We start from the raw sequence: 17,863 nt of genomic DNA, 5'->3' as shown, positions 1-17,863 counted from the left end.
AGCACTCATGATAGCACTCTTTGTAGGGCATGGATTCCAGACCTTTTACCATTTTGGTCGCCCTCAGAGCGTGGTGGAGTCTCCTTCTTTGGAGGTTTTTAAACAGAGGCTGGATGGCCATTTGTCAGGAGTGCTTTGATTGTGTGTTCCTGCATGGCAGGTGGATTGGACTTGATGGTCCTTGGGGTCTCTTCCAACTCGATGATCATTAGAGATCAGTTGTAATTCTGGAAGTGGTTCCCCTGCCAGGAGGCCTTCCTATAACATTGCAGCCTGATAACGGTTTCCTTCAGTGCCCATAGCCACTGATAGACTTGTCCTTTATGCATGCTGTTGCAATGGTAGTATCCCCTCGGCCGAACCTTCCATCACCGAATGGCTGTGGTAAAATGGGCACCATAACCTCCTGGAGGACGAGGCAGCTTGTAAACCAGCAGCCTTGGTCCTTGAACCTTTCATCTAGGCCAGTAATGGCGAACCTTTTCGAGACCGAGTGCCCAAATTGCAACCCAAGATCCACTTATTTATCGCAAAGTGCCAACACGGCAATTTAACCTGAATACTGAGGTTTTAGTTTAGAAAAAACGGTTGGCTCCAAGGAGTGCGTTACTCGGGAGTAAGCTTGGTGGTAGTCGGTGGCTTTGCTTTGAAGCAACTGTGCAACTCTTCCAACGGGTGAATCACACCCCTAGGAGGGTTTACTCAGAAGCAAGCCCCATTGCCAGCAACCGAGCTTACTCCCAGGTAAAGGATCGCGCTTTAGTTCTTCGCATGAAAATCAGTGGGGTTTACCAGTGCTTAACAGGGTTACCTATACTGCTTCCCCAAAACTAGGTCTGAGGTTTAATGCTAATAATCAAGCCCAGCGGCCCAGGCCAGCCTAGATTTGTGTGTGGGGGGTGTGACTTTGCGCGTACCCACAGAGAGGGCTCTGAGTGCCACCACTGATCTAGGCCAAGAGCACGGACTGAATTATCTGTTTTGGTTTCAATTTGGGCCTGTGTCTGCAGAGTCCCATGTTCAGCTCGATACTCACGTGAAGATGGGGCTTCTGACCAAGCAAGCGTCTCCTGCTCGTGCACACTGGGCTGCCGGACACACTTGCTGCGTGCCAGCGGTTGGAATCGAAGGGAAACCGCCGGTGCCAATCATGCACAGGAGAGGGAGAGACGTCCTCTCCCCCCTTCTCCTTGCCCGTCTTGGAGACGGCGGCACGGAACCAGCTGCAGGGCTCCGGCTGGCACCCTGGTACGCAAGCCGGGAGTCGAACTGTGGGGGCCCTGTTGGAACATCTGTGCGAGTCGCAGCTCTTCCATGACCTCAGCTCCGAGCTATTTGCCCCGAAGTGGAGTCTCCTTGTCTAGAATTGTGGATGGGGAGTGGGTGTGTCTTCGGCGCTTAATCTCACGGCTGACTAACGCCGCCACGCTGCGCAACCCCGTCCTCTCTGGAAAAGATTGTGCAGGTCTGTTAGAGAGAAGGCGCAACCCTGCGCGGTGTGTTTTTTATTAGAATCGATCAAGCTGTCACAAGTTGCAAGACTCTTCGTTAGGTTCAGATTTAATGTGTGGGCGGAGGATTGCGATTGTGGGGTGCGCTGCAAAGACCCAGTGTTGGCAGTTCCCATTTTCCTTGGAAATGGAGGCCAGGAGGATTTGTGGACCTAATTAGATTAGATCGTGCGTGGTGTGATGATATATCGGAGGCTAATGAGGTAGAGGCGTGCAAAAAATGACCTCTCCTTCCTGGAAGAATCTGAAAAGCCTGCAGTTAATCATGTCCCTCTCTGGCACTAATTGGAACCCACCATGTAGGGACAGAGCGACCCGATAAGCCTGGAGATGCTACAATAACAAGGCCCTACTACATTTCCAGCGTTCTGGAGAGCTTGAAAGAGCAGCGAGCCAATTATGACTCTCTGGCCCCGAGAGTCTCTCAAAACTCTCCCGTGTGCGTTTTGGAGCGAGTCCCTTGGCTGTGACTCATACTTGGCTCGAACGGGGAGAAGATCCACTAAACTAGTCATTTTTAAAATACTCGTTTGTAACTATTAACAAAGCTAGGCTGTCCTCAGATGTTAGTGTAACCCCCATGCTCAGAATGGGTTGACCCAGAAAGGGGTGGAGACTCAGAGCAGCACGAGGCTGCAGACCTCCTGTAGTTTGGAGGAGACAAGGCTACCAGACTCGGACCTTGGTTGTATAAGCCCTTAACACCGTGTTAAGGGTTTCTTTTTGTGGTTGTAATGGGTGAGAGTTCTCCTGGAAACCTTCATCATGTTGAATCCTGTTCACCAAGCCCTTGGAGTCTTCAGGAGCCAACCCACTTGAAAAGAAGAATTGGACTTGGCAGTATCAGTAGACTGTAAATTAAGGACTTGAAAATGCAACCTGAACAGGACCTTGAAGTGTGATGTTAAATGTTGATGTTATATGTTAAAGTAAACCATTTTGTTTTTAAAAATTTGTTGTTGCAAACTCATTCCAAGTACTGCCCCACAGAACCCACAGAAAGAGGTTACATTAGCAAATAGCTTCACGGAGCTAGGCGGCGGGCATTTGTCAAGGTTGGGCAAAAGGGAGTGACAGGGGTGTAGTCCAGCAAGCAGTTATGCAGAGCTTGCCACAGAATCGTAGAGTGGGAAGAGGCCCCCAAGGGCCATCCAGTCCAACCCCCTGCCTTGCAAGAACACACAATCAAAGCGCTCCCCACATAGGTTCATCCAGCCTCGCTTTAGAAACCTCCAAAGAAAGAGACTCCACCACCCTCCGGGGTAGCTCATCCTACTATCGAACAGCCCTGACGGTCAGGAAGTTTTTCCTGATGTTTAGGTGGAATCCCTTTCCCTGCACTTTGAACCCATGACTCCTGGTCCTAATCTCTGGAGCTGCAGAAAACAGGCTCAGTTGTGTTCACAAGCCTGCCTTCCAATGCAAGCAAACCGAACTAACCAGAAGCAGGGCGGTGACCAGCAGTGTTTGAGCAGGCAGGCGGACTGGGTGGTAGTTCAGCAAGAACAAATTAAGCAGGGAGCGTGCAGAGTGACAGGCCCAGTCGGAAAATTGAGGGCATGAGTGGGAAGGGTCCCGCGTGGCGGAGTGGTGAAGAGCAGGTGGATTCTAATCTGGAGAACCGGGTTTGATTCCCCACTCCTCCACCTGAGTGGCCTATTTGGTGCACCAGATATGTTTCCGCACTCCTGCGTTCCTGCTGGGTGACCTTGGGCCAGTCACAGTTCTCTCTGAACTCTCTCAGCCCCACCTGCCTCACAGGGTGTCCGTTGTGGGGAGAGGAAGGGAAAGGAGCTTGTAGGCCCCTTTGAGCCTCCTTGCAGGAAAGGAAGGTGGGGTCTAAATCCAAACTCTTCTTCTAGTTGAATAGCCTAAGGCAGTGGTGGCCCACAGTCCTCTCTGTGGGCACACATGCACAGAGTTTGTCATGGTGGGGGGTGGAAAATCGCGCGCCCCCCCCAACATCTAGGCTGACCTGGGCCACTGGGCGTGACATGTAGGTAACCCTGTTAAGTGCTGTTAAACCCCACTGATTTTAATGGGAAGAACTAAAGCGCAATCCTTTACCTTGGTAGTAAGCTCGGTTGCTGACAATGGGGCTTGCTTCTAAACCCTCCTAGGTTCGTGATTCACCCATTCGAAGCGTTGCACAGTTGCTTCAAAGCAAAGCCACCGACTACCACCAAGCTTACTCCCGAGTAATGTGCACCTTGGAGCCAACTGATTTTTCTAAACCAAAACCTCAGTATTCAGTTTAAATTGCCATGTTGGCACTTTGCGATAAATAAGTGGGTTTTGGGTTGCAGTTTGGGCACTCGGTCTCGAAAAGGTTCACCATCACTGGCCTAAGGCCCTAAGTTACAGGTGTCAAACTCGCGGCCCTCCAGATGTAATGGACAACAGTTCCCATCATTCCCTGCCAGCTGGGAACTGTAGTCCATAACATCTGGACAGCCGTGAGTTTGACACCTATGGTGAGGCGTCATCTGCCTGGTCCTGGATGGGCTGTGGTTCCTGCTTCCTTGGGCTGCTGAATGCGCAAACTGATAGCTGCCTATCTGGGGTATCAAAGTGGCAGGCCATCCGCCTGCTCGGCACGCCGCCCTGCCCTCCTTCCTCTGGAGTTCCAGATGCTTCCTGCAGCCTGCCTTCCGGAGTGCCAAAGACTTCCCTGTCCCCGTTCTGCCGCTGAGAAGTTCCGTGGCCTGTAAAACCGGTTCTTTATTCTGCCTACCTGTCCGAAATGTGCGAGGGAGGATTTCCCCGTTCTGATAATTTTGTACCTCTTCGTTTCCGCGGGAGAGAGGTCACAGTTGGGGAGGGGGGGAAGGTTTCTCGTTTCCCGAGGGAAAGGGATATTATCGTGACAGTGGAATGAAAGGCGCGTTCCCCTAATTCGGGTTATAGCTAACTTTTGTTTTGTTTTATTCAGTTTATTTGTCGCTCTTCCGAAATGGCTCAGAGCAGCTTACAACATTCATGCCATGTATATATTTACGTCTAGCAACTAACAAATAACTCAGTAAAATTTGAAGCTGCAGTCTAGTGGCAGATATGTAGTTAGTAGTTGCGGGCTAGTTGCTGTGTCAGGATTTGGGGGGAGGGCATTGCTAGTTAGTAAGCCCGAAATGAACCAGCTTTTCAAGATCTGTAAAAGCTTTCTGCCTGGTTACCTGGAGGCTGTTTCTATTCACCATAGGCGAGCAGCTAATTACAAATCAGCACTAATGTGTCATTCAGTTTTGGGTGCTGAGGCTTCAGTCCCTCAGACATTCCAGCCACATACTAGAGTCAAACAGCTGGCACAAATGCACCCTCTTTTCTCTTTATTCCTTCTTTTCCAGCGTGGCTTAGTGGTTAAGAGCAGGTGCACTCTAATCTGGACAACCGGGTTTGATTCCCCGCTCTGCCACTTGAGCTGTGGAGGCTTATCTGGGGAACCAGATTCGCTTGTACACTCCAACACATTCCAGCTGGGTGACCTTGGGCTAGTCACAGTTCTTCGGAGCTCTCTTAGCCCCACTCACCTCACAGGGTGATAGTTGGGGGGTTGGGGGAAGGGAAAGGAGATTGTCAGCCCCTTTGAGTCTCCTACAGGAGAGAAAGGGGGAATATAAATCCAACTCTTCTCCTTCTTCACCGGCACTGCTGGGAAGAGTGTAGAGTCAATCCTGAGAGTCGTGCCACAGTTGATCTCCGTGGCTTGCTGAATCATCCTGGGAGTGCCAAAAGACTGCCCATTCCTGGTCCAAGACTGGCTTTTCACCCGGTTCACAGATTGGCGTAGTTCACCGGGTCCTCAATTGTGCTGAAAATTGCAGAGCCTTGAAGAAGGCTCATAAAAGCGTGAGTAATTCTCCTGCGTTGATTGCATAGCGCTGGGTGCGGATCGGATCGTTCATCGTGCTGGGAGATGCCGCAGAACTGCTCTTTCAGGGTGGTGGCCCGCTGTGTCTCTGCATGAGTCGCTGATCAAGAAAGCAGGCCCAGATCCCAGGCTTGGGCGGCTGCGCGGCGATCGAGCGACTCCATGTCGTTGAGCAGCGGATTCTGCTCGGTCCCCAGCAGTAGGAAATCTAGGGCATGCTCGTAGACAAGTGGCCCCGCCCAAGAAATAGCAGAGTAAACTGTCTGGTGTTGAAATTCCAGCTGCGGTTGCTAAACTTCTGTGCAAGCTGCCCCCCCTAGAAGGCGCATTCCGAGCTCTCGCGGGCCAACGAGGCCTGGCAGTGCTATCTCTCCCCCCTTCCCCCCCCCCCCGTTTCCTTGCTCCTCCTGTGTAACCCGGCCAGTTTCGCTGATGAAACTTGCTGAGGGCTGAGGTTTGTGGAAGGAGGGAGGCAGCCAGTTTGGAGCACGGCTCGCCCCAAGGTAAACAGCTCCTGTCCCCAGCTTTGCAAACAGGGCGTGAGGCCTGCAGTCTTTGGGGGAAAGGAGTTACAGGCTGAGTTTCTTTTCTCTCCTCCCCCATTCCCCCCCCCTTCGTTTCTTCCTTTTGTTTTTTTGCTGGGCTTGAGGGTAGGCCTGCTCCCCTTTCCCACGCCTGCCTGCACGAGGCCATCTCTCTTCCTGTGTTCTTTGTCTGCCTCAGGCCAGAATCCCCCTGGGGGCCGAGGGGGCCTAGCGATTGCTGGGACCAGCGGAAATGGCGGTGGGAATCCAGAAAGCGATCTGGCAACCAGCTGTGCTTTGAAGAAGAAGAAGAAGAGTTTGGATTTATATCATAAGAACTAGCCTGCTGGATCAGACCATAGTCCAGCTCTCCTACTCGCAGTGGCCCACCAGGTGCCATTGGGAGCTCACATGCAGGATGTGAAAGCAATGGCCTTCTGTGGCTGCTGCTGCTCCTGAGCACCTGGTCTGCTACGGCATTTGCAATCTCAGATCAAAGAGGATCAAGATTGGTAGCCATAGATGACTTCTCCTCCAAAAATCTGTCCAAGCCCCTTTTAAAGCTATCCAGGTTAGTGGCCATCACCACCTCCTGTGGCGGCATATTCCAAACACCAATCACACGTTGGGTGAAGAAGTGTTTCCTTTGATTAGTCCTAATTGTTCCCCCCAGCATTTTCAATGGATGCCCCCTGGTTCTAGTATTGTGAGAAAGAGAGAAAAATTTCTCTCTGTCGACATTTTCTACCCCATGCATAATTTTATAGACTTCAATCATATCCCCCCTCAGACGTCTCCTCTCCAAACTAAAGAGTCCCAAACACTGCCGCCTCTCCTCATAAGGAAGGTGCTCCAATCCTTCAATCATCCTCGTTGCCCTTCTTTGCACTTTGTCTATCTCTTCGATATCCTTTTTGAGATGTGGCGACCAGAACTGAACACAGTACTGAACACAGTACTCCAAGTGCGGTCTCACCACGGCTTTACATAAGGGCATGACAATCCCCCCTTTCTCTCCTGTAAGGAGACTCAAAGGGGCTGACAATCTCCCTTCCCCTCCACAACAAATACCCTGTGAGGTGGGTGGGGCCGAGAGAGCTCCAACCAACTGTGACTAGCCCAAGGTCACCCAGCTGGCATGTGTTGGAGTCCACAAGCTAATCTGGTGCACCAGATAAGCCTCCGCAGCTCAAGTGGAAAAGCAGGGAATCCAACCCGGTTCTCCAGATTAGAGTGCACCTGCTCTTAACCACTACGCCACTGCTGCTTGAGAGCTTTATGGAGAACTTACAGGGGTCCCTTCCCAGTTACCCCCGGACTTCGGGACCAACCCTCGGCATATGTTACTTGCACCAGAGTAATGCTTCCTATTTCTCCCTAGAGCCTGCAGAGCCAATAGCAGCTTTCGGTGAAATGCTGGAAACGTCTCTCTCAAATTCAGACTCATTGGTTGAACAGGATACATTCCCCCCCCCCCCCCCGGCCCCAAATCCTCCAGGAAATGGCACGGGGCGGGGGGCATTTTTCTTTGATCCCTCTAGGCCAGTGGTGGCGAACCTTTGGCACTCCAGATGTTATGGACTACAATTCCTATCAGCCCCTGCTAGCATGGCCAATTGCCCAGGCTGATGGGAATTGTAGTTCATAACATCTGGAGTGCCAAAGGTTCGCCACCACGGCTCTAGGTGACCATGTGCACACTTCCTTCAGGGTGTCTAGAGTCCCTTTGCCTTAATAGAATTTCCCAAACCTGACAGTTGCGCCTCTCGAATTTCCAGGTGTGGATGAATGCAGGTAGCTACTTTATTGGATCCACTCCCTGCCCCAGGCAGGTGAGACTCGTAGTGTGAAGTAGAGCCAAGGGTGGCCTGAGACCAGATCAGCTGCGGAGATCTCGACGCTCTCAGCTGATGAGCCTAATTAGACAGGTGTGTGTGCCAGATAGGTATTCAGGCTGGCTCAGATGCGCCTTGCACCTGTGGTGGCAGCCAGGCCGGCTGGCTTCAGGCCGTGTGACACTCTAGCTGATAGGGAGGGGGGCGGAACCCCAGAACTGTCAGTTTGCAAATTAGGCTTTTTTGTTATTTTGCCTAGATGTTTTGATTGGGCAGGGTGATTTCTGACCGTCGGCGTGCTGTCACGGTTAAGGTGTTGAACTAGAACAGTGATGGCGAACCTTTTTGAGACCAAGTGCCCAATATTGCAACCCAAACACCACTTATTTATCGCAAAGGGCCAACTCGGCAATTTAACCGGAATGCTGAGGTTTTAGTTTAGAAAAAAACGGTTGGCTCCCTCTTCCTCCGCCCCACCCGCTCGAGCAGGGGCCAGCTTGCTGTAGCCTCCAGCAAGCCCTGCACGCACTGATCTGTGCCTCTCTAGCATCTCTGCCACCTCTGTGCCTCCCGCCCCCGGGCAGCAGCCACCCGGAGCACAGGCACCAGGCCCGCCAGCCGAGTCCTCCCTGCTCACTGCAGTGCACGCACGTCATGCTCAGTGACCCAGGCCAGCCTAAATGTGTGTGGGGTGTGTGTGTGTGTGTGTGATTTTCTGTCCCCCACATGATGAACTCTGTGTGCGCGTGCCCACAGAGAGGGCTCCGAGTTCCACCTCTGGCACCCGTGCCATAGGTTTGCCATCACTGAACTAGAACCTAGGAAAACCAGGTTCAAATCCCCACTTGGGCCGGGGAAGCTTGCCAGGTGACCTTGGGCTGGTCATACACTCTCAGCCCTGGCCGTAAGGAGAAATTGGATGGGAGACCTCCAAGGAATACCAGGGTTATGCGGAGGCAAGCAGTGGCCAACCACCTCCCTAATTAATTTTTTTTATTAGCCCTTAGAATCATAGAGTTGGAAGAGACCCCCAAGGGCCATCGAGTCCAACCCCCTGCAATGCAGGAACACATAATTAAAGCACTCCTGACAGATGGCCATCCAGCCTCTTTTTTTAAAAACCTCCAGAAAAGGAGACTCCACCACACTCCGAGGTAGTGCATTCCACTGTCGAACAGCCCTGACGGTCAGGAAGTTCTTCCTGATGTTTAGGTGGAATCTCTTTTCCTGCACCTTGAACCCATGACTCCTGGTCCCGGTCTCTGGAGCAGCAGAAGACAAGCTTGCTCCCTCACCAACATGACATCCCTTCAAATATCTAAACATAGCTATCATGTCACCTCTTCACCAAACTAAACATCCCCAGCTCACTAACTCTCTCCTCGCAGGGCATGGATTCCAGACCTTTGACCATTTTGGTCGCCCTCCTCTGGACCCGTTCCAATTTGTCAATATCCTTCTTGAATTGCAGTGCCCAGAACTGTATACAATATTCCAGGTGAGGTCTGACCAATGCAGAATAGAGAGGTACTATTACATCCATCAATCTAGACACTATACTCCTGTTGATACAGCCCAGAATCACATTGGCTTTCTTGACCCTTGAGCAGCTTTACTTCAAGTAAGGACACGCACACGAAATCACAGGGGGAAAAAGTACATATTCTATAAGGACTCCCAGTTTTGTCCATCCCAGATATTAATACTAAAAAATTTTACCGCTTGCTCTTTAGCCCCCTAGGTGAAACTGGATCTTTGGAGCTGCTATTAATAAGTCACACTATTCTCTATTGGATCTTATTTTAACAAGCCCTAACCTACAAAACAACCAATCACCAAAAACCGCCTCCCGACGTCTCTTGCCTTAAACACCCTGCGAGACGAGTCAGCTGTGATTTGACAGCAAAAAGAAAATAAATGGTGTCTACTTTGAGAAATCGGGGTTTTATTTTTGAGAGAATCTGCAACTCGTTGCCAAGAAAGGCAGCAATTTGAATATGCAGCTGCTTTGGGCATCCGAGAAGCATTTGGAAACTCTTGGGAGTTGGGGAAGGGATGTGTCCTGGGATGTGTCTTTGATGTGTCCAGGGAAGGGCGGGCTAAGTGGCCACGTTCGATCCCCTGGCGAATGGTTTACATACGTTCAAATGACGACTGAGAGCCAGCGTGGTGTAGTGGTTAAGAGCAGGTGCACTCTAATCTGGAGAAAAGGGTTTGATTTCCCCGTTCTGCCAGTTGAGCTGTGGAGGCTTATCTGGTGAACCAGATTATGCACTCCAACACACGCCAGCTGGGTGACCTTGGGCTGGTCACAGTTCTTTGGAACTCTCTCAGCCCCACCTACCTAACAGGGTGTTTGTTGTGGGGGGGGGGAAGCTGGAGAGAAAGGGGGGAGATATAAATCCAAATCTTCTTCTTCTAAATCACAGATGTCAAACTTGCGGGCCCTCCAGATGTTATGGACTACAGTTCCCATCATGATGCTGGCAGGGGATAAGGGGAGCTGTAGTCCATAACATCTGGAGGGCTGCGAGTTTGACACCTGTGTTCTAAATGATATTTTAATCTTTGCCTGTTATGTCGTTTCTTGAACTTGGTTCGTCCTTCCTAGTGGGTCCAAAGGCAAGTTTCGAACCAGGGACTTCTCACAGCTGGGATGTTTTGCTGTGTTCCCATGCTGCGCGGAGTCTTGTGAGCCGGGCAAGATGCTTTGGTGCCAACAGAGACTTCTCCGCTGGCAGCTCCTCCCCTTCCATTTTCCTGCCTCCCCTGTAGTCCAGGCTAGGATGTGACGGAGGCAGCAGCGGGCTTTCTCCAGCCGTTGGCATCTTCCCAAGGTGGCGTGGGCTCCCTTTCCCTCTGGCAACGGCTCAGGGTTGGCGGGCGCCTGAGGGCACAGCTGGCACTCGGATCCTTTCCGCCTCCTGGTTTGGTTCTCGCCAACCGCCTCTGTCAGCTGCACAAGGGAAGGAGCGACTGGCCGGCACCGGGACTTGGTGAGGGTTGGCCTCTGGGGTGGGTTTTCCCATGAAAGGGTGGGAGCAGCTTCCTCAAAGCCCCCTTTTCCCCTGTAAGGGAATCTCTGAGCGATGCTTACATTCCTTGCCTCATCTGTTCCCGGAGGGGGAGTTCCCTTGGGAATGGGAGCTGGACCGGCCTGGCATTTTCTCTTTGACTGTCGCCCCCTTTCTCTCTTCCTCAATCAGTCTTTCTCCTTTTCTCCCTCCTCCAAGAGAAAAGTTCCCTGCCATTGACATTTCTTGGGCCTCTGTGATTCCAACAAAAAGGGGAAGCCCCTTTCACTGAGGCCAAAACAGGATCCGGCCGTGGCAGCCAGCCCAGAAATCCAAAGTGCTTCCTTGATCTTAGACCTCTCTGCAGCGCTGTGGCTGCTGCCTCTTCTCAGAACACCATGACTCAGAGAGCAGCACGGCAGGCGGTCTTTCAACAGGGGAAGCTGCCGTTTTTGACAGCTAGAGCAGTGGCGGCGAACCTTTGGCACTCCAGATGTTATGGACTACAATTCCCATCAGCCCCTGCCAATTGGCCATGCTGGCAGGGGGTGATGGGGATTGTAGTCCATAACATCTGGAGTGCCAAAGGTTCGCCACCACGGAGCTAGAGCTTCATCGGCTGGTGATTTTGCCTGCCTGTTGGGCTAGGAGCGGTTTCCCTGTGGCGGAAGACGTTGCCTCTTAAAGCCGTGCGGCGAACCAAACACTACGCCGGCCTACCCTTGGTGGTGTTGTGGTTAAGAGCAGGTGGATTCTAATCTAATCTGGAGAACTGGGTTTGATTCCCCACTCCTCCACCTGAGCGGCAGAGGCTTATCTGGTGAACCAGACGTGTTTCCGCACTCCTGCATTCCTGCTGGGTGACCTTGGGCCAGTCACAGTTCTCTCAGAGCTCTCTCAGCCCCTCCTACCTCTCAAGGTGTCTGTCGTGCGGAGAGGAAGGGAAAGGAGCTTGTCAGCCACCCTGAGTCTTGAGAGAAAGTGGGGATATAAATCCAACTCTTCCTTTTTTTAAAATGTGGTATGATAGTTGATGTAGTTCTAATGTCTTATTTACGCTTGCTATATTTTATGTGGAGTTTTGTGTTTGATATCGTTGTGGTTTGTTCGCCGCCCTGGACTCAAACCGGATTGGGAAAGAATTTGTCAGCAAGCCCAATAAAATATAAATAAACGAACAAACTTGGGCAGGGGAAACCTTGCACAACTGTCTGCTGCAGCTAGCACAGTTTTTCGAAGCAGCCTTCAGATTTGGAGCTTCCCTGGAAGGGGCTTTGTGCCCTTACAGCTGTGCTGTGTGTCCCTGCTCTAAGGGGTACCGTACAGCTGCCCAACCCTAGCTTGATTCAGAACCATAGAGTTGGAGGAGACCCCGAGGGCCATCCTGTCCAACCCCCTGCCATGCAGCAACACACAATCAAATCACTCCTGACATTCGTTAATTCAGCCTTTCTTGAAAAACCTCCAAAGGAGACTCCCGCCACCCTCCGAGGCGGTGAATTCCACTGTCGAACAGCCCTTAGCATCAGGAAGTTCTTCCTAATGTTTAGGTGGAGTTTCTTTTCCTGCACCTTGAACCCATGACTCCTTGTCCTTGTCTCTGAGTTGGGGCGGGGGGCTCTTTTATTTCTGTGCTTCTCTCCCGCCTGGGCCCGAAACTGATTCTCAGGCGCTTGGCGAAAGGAGTCAAACCAGACTCGGAGCAGATTTCCACTCTCCCGCGTGCCTCAAAGGGTTTCGGAGAGCAGGTGGTGCCTCAGGCCCCCGGGGCGCGCTGTCACGTTTGGTTGACGGCCAGGACTTGTCCCGTCGCCGCCGCCTGCGTGTCTTTTGACTGCTGAAATCAGGGCAGGGCACCGTCTTTAAAATTAGTGCTTGGGTAGTCCGGATCCTGCAGCCGGAAGGGCTGAACTCAGCAGATTGTAGCCAAACTTGCAAATCGGCCCGGCTCTTCTGTGTAATGCCGTGTCTCTTGGTTGGGGGGTGGGGTGGCCTGAAAGTAGAAGTGGCCCCGCAGCTTCTTAGTCTTTGCCTTGGCCCGCTTTGGGCCCAGCTTTCGGATCCTGACAGGCTGATTGTGGGGGCTGAGATGACAACGGTTGAGATAAGGGAGTGGTCCCTGTTTCCCCTTCATAGATGATTCCCTCCTTTCCCCCCAACCAGTTCAAACGTCCTCCCAAAATGGTGGGAAGGGTTAGCCCTATTATCGTGACTTGATTGCCGTCCCTATAGGTCAGTGATGGCGAACCTTTTTGAGTCCGAGTGCCCCAATTGCAACCCCAACCCCACTTATTTATTGCAAAGTGCCAACCCGGCAATTTATCCTGAATGCTGAGGTTTTAGATTTAAAAAAACTCTGTTGGCTCCTTCTTCCTCCCCCCCCCCACCTGCTCAAGCAGGGGCCAGCCTGCTCTAGCCTCCAGCAAGTCCCATGTGCACCGTTCTGTGCCTCTCTAGCATCTCTGCCACCTCTGTGCCCCCACCCCCCCCCCGGGCAGGAGCCACCCGGAGCCCAGGCACCAGGCCGCCAGCCGAGTCCTGCCTGCTCATCGTGGTGCGCGCACGTCGTGCTTAGTGGCCCAGGCCAGCCTAGATGTGTGTGTGGGGTGTGTGTGTGTGATTTTCTGCCCCACACATGATGAACTCTGTGTGCGCGTGCCCACAGAGAGGGCTCTGAGTGCCACCTCTGGCACCCATGCCATAGGCTCGCCATCACTGTTATAGGTCCTAGTGCAGGGGTGTTGGAAGTTATTTCAAGTGTTGAGAGCCAGCGTGGTATAGTGGCTAAGAGGAGGTGGATTCTGATCCGGAGAACCGGGTTTGATTCCACATGAGCGGCGGAGGCTTATCTAGTGAGCCAGGTTTGATTCACCTCTCCTGCATTCCTGCTGGGTGACCTTGGGCCAGTCACGGTTCTCTCAGGACTCTCTCAGCCCCACCTGCCTCACCAGGGTGTCTATTGTGGGGAGGGGAAGGGAAAGGAGCTTGCCAGCCACCTTGAGTTTCCTTATAGGAAAGGCAGGGTATAAATCCAAACTGTTCTTCTCTTCTTATTTGTTATGAATGCTGGTTATGACACAAATGTGACTCGGTTGGATCAAGCTCACCAGCTCATATCCTGTTCAGCTGGCTCACGGGCCTGATCCGGCCCCCGGACTTTGTGTTGCACAGTCCTGCCCTAGTACCTTGTCTCAAAAGGACAAGTAAATTGAAGGTCTGATCTGTGCTGGGATGAGCTTTCCTGTTTGCTGAAGATCCTCTGCTACAGTGAGACATCTGTCAGCCACTTCTCTGGCATGCACAAGTCTTTGTACTTCACAGCCATGGAGGAGAAGTCGATCTATGGCTACCAATCTTGATCCTCCTTGATCTGAGACTGCAAATGCCTTAGCAGACCAGGTGCTCAGGAGCAGCAGCAGCAGAAGGCCATTGCTTTCACATCCTGCACGGGAGCTCCCAAAGGCACCTGGTGGGCCACTGCGAGTAGCAGAGTGCTGGACTAGAAGGACTCTGGCCTGATCCAGCAGGTTCTTTCTTAAGTTCTTATGACTGGAAACTTTCTTGGGTGGGGGGGTATGCCACATACAGCTGGTGAGATAATTGAAGGGAAATAATAGGTTTTTATACCTTGCTTTTCTTTACAGTAAGGAGTCTCAAGGCAGCTTAACAATCCCTTTCCTCTCGCCCCTTCACAACAGTCACCTTGGGAGGCCGAGCGAGTTTGGAGAGATCTGTGACTGGCCTAAGGCCCCTCAGCAGGCTTCATGTTGAGGAGCAAGGAAACGAACCCGGTTGTACAGGTTACGGGGCACCACTCTTAGCCACGACACCGTGCTGGCTCATAGATAATACATTTCGTACAGTAAGATAAGCAGAGAGGCTTGTTACAAGATGCTATCCAACAAAGCTGACCTCTTACTGTTACAAATCCCAGGTTTACATTTCTCAGGTTTCCACAACCCATCTCAAGCCAGTAACTTGTAGCTGTAATTAAAAATGGTCTCTTTAGCCCTCTCGTCTGGTTTAATCCTTTTCCGGTACGCAGTTAAGGGATGCCGTAACACTATCAAATGGTTCTGCGTCCTTCCCCAAAGAAGGCTTGACAACACTACATGTGAAAGGGATCTGGGAGGAGTCTTAGTCGACCCCAAAGTGAACGTGAGCCAGCAGTGTGATGTGGCGGCCAAGAAAGCCAATATGAATCTGGGCTGAGTCTCTTTCTTTGGAGGTTTTTAATGAGAGGCTGGATGGCCGTCTGTCAAGGGTTCTTTGAGTGTGTGTCGCTGCATGGCAGGTGGATTGGACTTGATGGCCCTGGTGGTCTCTTCCAACTCTGTGATTCTGTGTTTTCTAGTATACTGATACCTTTGCTTTGAACAGTGAACTTAAAAGGAAGCCTGTGTCCCGTGCCTAATAGCAAATTCTCTCCATTTTTCTCTCCTCTCCCCTTCCTGCCTCCCCCCACCCAGGCTGAAGCGGAAGTGGCGTCCCTGAACCGCCGCATCCAGCTGGTAGAGGAGGAGCTGGACCGGGCTCAGGAGCGCCTCGCGACAGCCCTGCAGAAACTGGAGGAAGCTGAGAAAGCTGCAGATGAGAGCGAAAGGTAAGGATCCTGGAGGTACTGGAGATGAGACTGTTCACGCCCAGAGTTTCACTGAGTAGACAAATCGTCTGCTTTCCCCTGCCACCCTCCAAGTAGTGCCTTAGACCATAGGTGTCAAACTCGCGGGCCCTCCAGATGTTATGGACTACAGTTCCCATCATCCCCTGCCAGCATCATGCTGGCAGGGGATGATGGAAACTGTAGTCCATAACATCTGGAGGGCCCGCGAGTTTGACACCTGTGCCTTACACAATGGAAGATTCCTCCGTCCCGTTACAAAACAAACCCTTGCATACAGAAAACCACCATGTTGGAGAGAAGGGTTCTCATTTACCTCCCCTGACAAGCTAGTTTTCTGTGTGCAGGGATTTAACGTATTTGCTTATACACAGGAACTGGAGCCACCTTCTCATCCAAATTAAAGAAGATAAATTGTCTGCTTTTCCCTGCCACCTTCCAAGTAGCGCCTTACATAATGGAAGATTCCTCTGTCCTGTTTCAAAACCAATCCTTGTATGCAGAAAAACAGCATGTTGGAGAGAAGGGTTCTCATTTACCTCCCCTGACAAGCTAGTTTTCTGTGTGCAGGGATTTAACGTATTTGCTTATACACAGGAACTGGAGCCTTCTTCTCATCCAAATTAAAGAAGATAAATTGTCTGCTTTTCCCTGCCACCTTCCAAGTAGCGCCTTACACAATGGAAGATTCCTCTGTCCTGTTACAAAACAAATCCTTGTATGCAGAAAACCGGCATGTTGGAGAGAAGGGTTCTCATTTACCTCCCCTGACAAGCTAGTTTTCTGTCTGCAGGGATTTAACTTATTATACACAGGAACTAGAGCCTTCTTCTAAAGCCGCACAGTTGAAACACAGGTTTCTTTGCTAGGCTGTGGAGCTTAAGGGCGTTGTGCGTCCTGCCCAGAAAGAAATCTTAATCTGTTTCCTGAACAAACACATGCAAAGAGCCTCGTTTTGCCCTTCTGTCAGTCTCAGAGGGACCGTGCGCTGTGCCGAGCACTGAAGCGTTGCTCCGCTTCCTTTAACTGCCGAGAGTTTTTGCTCGTTTGCTGGCTCCTGAAAGGAGCTTTCAAGCGCTTCTGGGCTATAAAGATAAGGCGCTTCAAAACTTCCCAGGCCGTTGAGCTCCCTCATCTTGGTTGTTGGTGTTTGGGAGGAATGAAACAGAAAACTACCGGCTCCGTTTCTGCATCCAGATGTGATCCAAAATGTGCATTCGAGCAGAACGCAGGATGCACGTATTATTTGTATTTACATATTTTTTTTCAATTTGTGTGCCGCCCTCCCCCACGAGGGCTCAGAACGGCTTACGTTACCCAATGGCATATAAAATTTGGTTAAACAAACAATTAAAACAAATTAAACCATTAGAACGATTAAAACAGCTATCATAGTTAAAATCCGATCTAAAATAGTTAAAATGCATTTAAATTGGAATCCACTAAAAGCTTAATTTCAAATCGGAGCTTAAAATAAAACTGGCAACAGATGCCGTTTGAAGCGAAGAGGGATTAAAGATTTGGGCCGGCGACATGCAATTAAGAATGGAACAATTACAATTTCTATTTCAGTTTTCGGGCCCCAGGCAAAAGCCTGGCGGAACAGCTCTGTTTGACAGGCCCTGTGGAGCTGCATCAAATCCCTTGACCTGAGACTGCAAATGCCTTAACAGACCAGGTGCTCAGGAGCAGCAGCAGCAGAAGGCCATTGCTTTCGCATCCTGCATGTGAGCTCCCAAAGGCACCTGGTGGGCCACTGCGAGTAGCAGAGAGCTGGACTAGATGGACTCTGGTCTGATCCAGCTGGCTTGTTGTTATGTCCTGACGTTAGGTGGCAGAGCGTTCCACCAGGTAGGAGCCAAGGCCGAAAAGCTGTGTCACATCTCGGCAGTTATACGCAGCGTGCGCTGCTGTCTGCCTGATCACGTCCAGCGTTCGCTTTGTACCTCTGCTGACCAGCTTCTGAAGCCTAATTGAGCCTACAGGCATATTTGGCATTCTGACACAACATGGTGACTACAGCAACAAAATGGCTGCCGCAGGGGGCGGAGCCAGTCACCAGATAATTGACACGGCTGGACTTCAGTCACACAGTCCAGATCTTTGTGCTGCGGGGGTAGCTGCAGCCAAAGCAACTTAAAAAAAATCTGCACAGCCAATTTGAAGGGATATCCTGCTGGTGAGGGAGCAAGCTTGTTTTCTGCTGCTCCAGAGATTGGGACCAGGAGTCATGGGTTCCAGGTGAAGGGAAAGAGACTCCACCTAAACATCGGGGAAAACTTCCTGACAGTAAGGGCTGTTCGACAGTGTAATGTACTGTCGAACAGGGAGTGTGGTAGAGTCTCCTTCTTTGGAGATTTTGAAAGAGAGGCTGGATGGCCATCTGTCAGGAATGCTTTGATTGTGTGTTCCTGCATGGCAGGTGGATTGGACTTGATGGCCCTCCAACTCTATGATTTGAAGCCTTGCTGAGTAACAGCCTTGTCTTAC

The 17,863-nt window shown here is 51.3% G+C and overlaps 1 protein-coding gene across 4 annotated transcripts in view; it reads left to right on the top strand.

Annotated features, from left to right (window-relative positions):
• Positions 1 to 17,863, top strand: part of TPM3 (tropomyosin 3) — a 94,447-nt gene that overhangs the window by 50,760 nt on the left and 25,824 nt on the right. For all 4 annotated transcript variants that reach the window (XM_048510399.1, XM_048510391.1, XM_048510412.1 and 1 more), the window contains one exon: positions 15,222 to 15,355. In XM_048510399.1, the coding sequence (XP_048366356.1) occupies positions 15,222 to 15,355 (134 nt within the window). The remainder of the gene's footprint in view (positions 1 to 15,221; positions 15,356 to 17,863) is intronic.

Source organism: Sphaerodactylus townsendi, linkage group LG01 (genome assembly GCF_021028975.2).
Source record: "Sphaerodactylus townsendi isolate TG3544 linkage group LG01, MPM_Stown_v2.3, whole genome shotgun sequence".
NCBI lineage: Eukaryota > Metazoa > Chordata > Lepidosauria > Squamata > Sphaerodactylidae > Sphaerodactylus > Sphaerodactylus townsendi.
The sequence above is the reverse complement of the archived record's forward strand: the minus strand, read 5'-3'. Positions and strand labels throughout refer to the sequence as shown.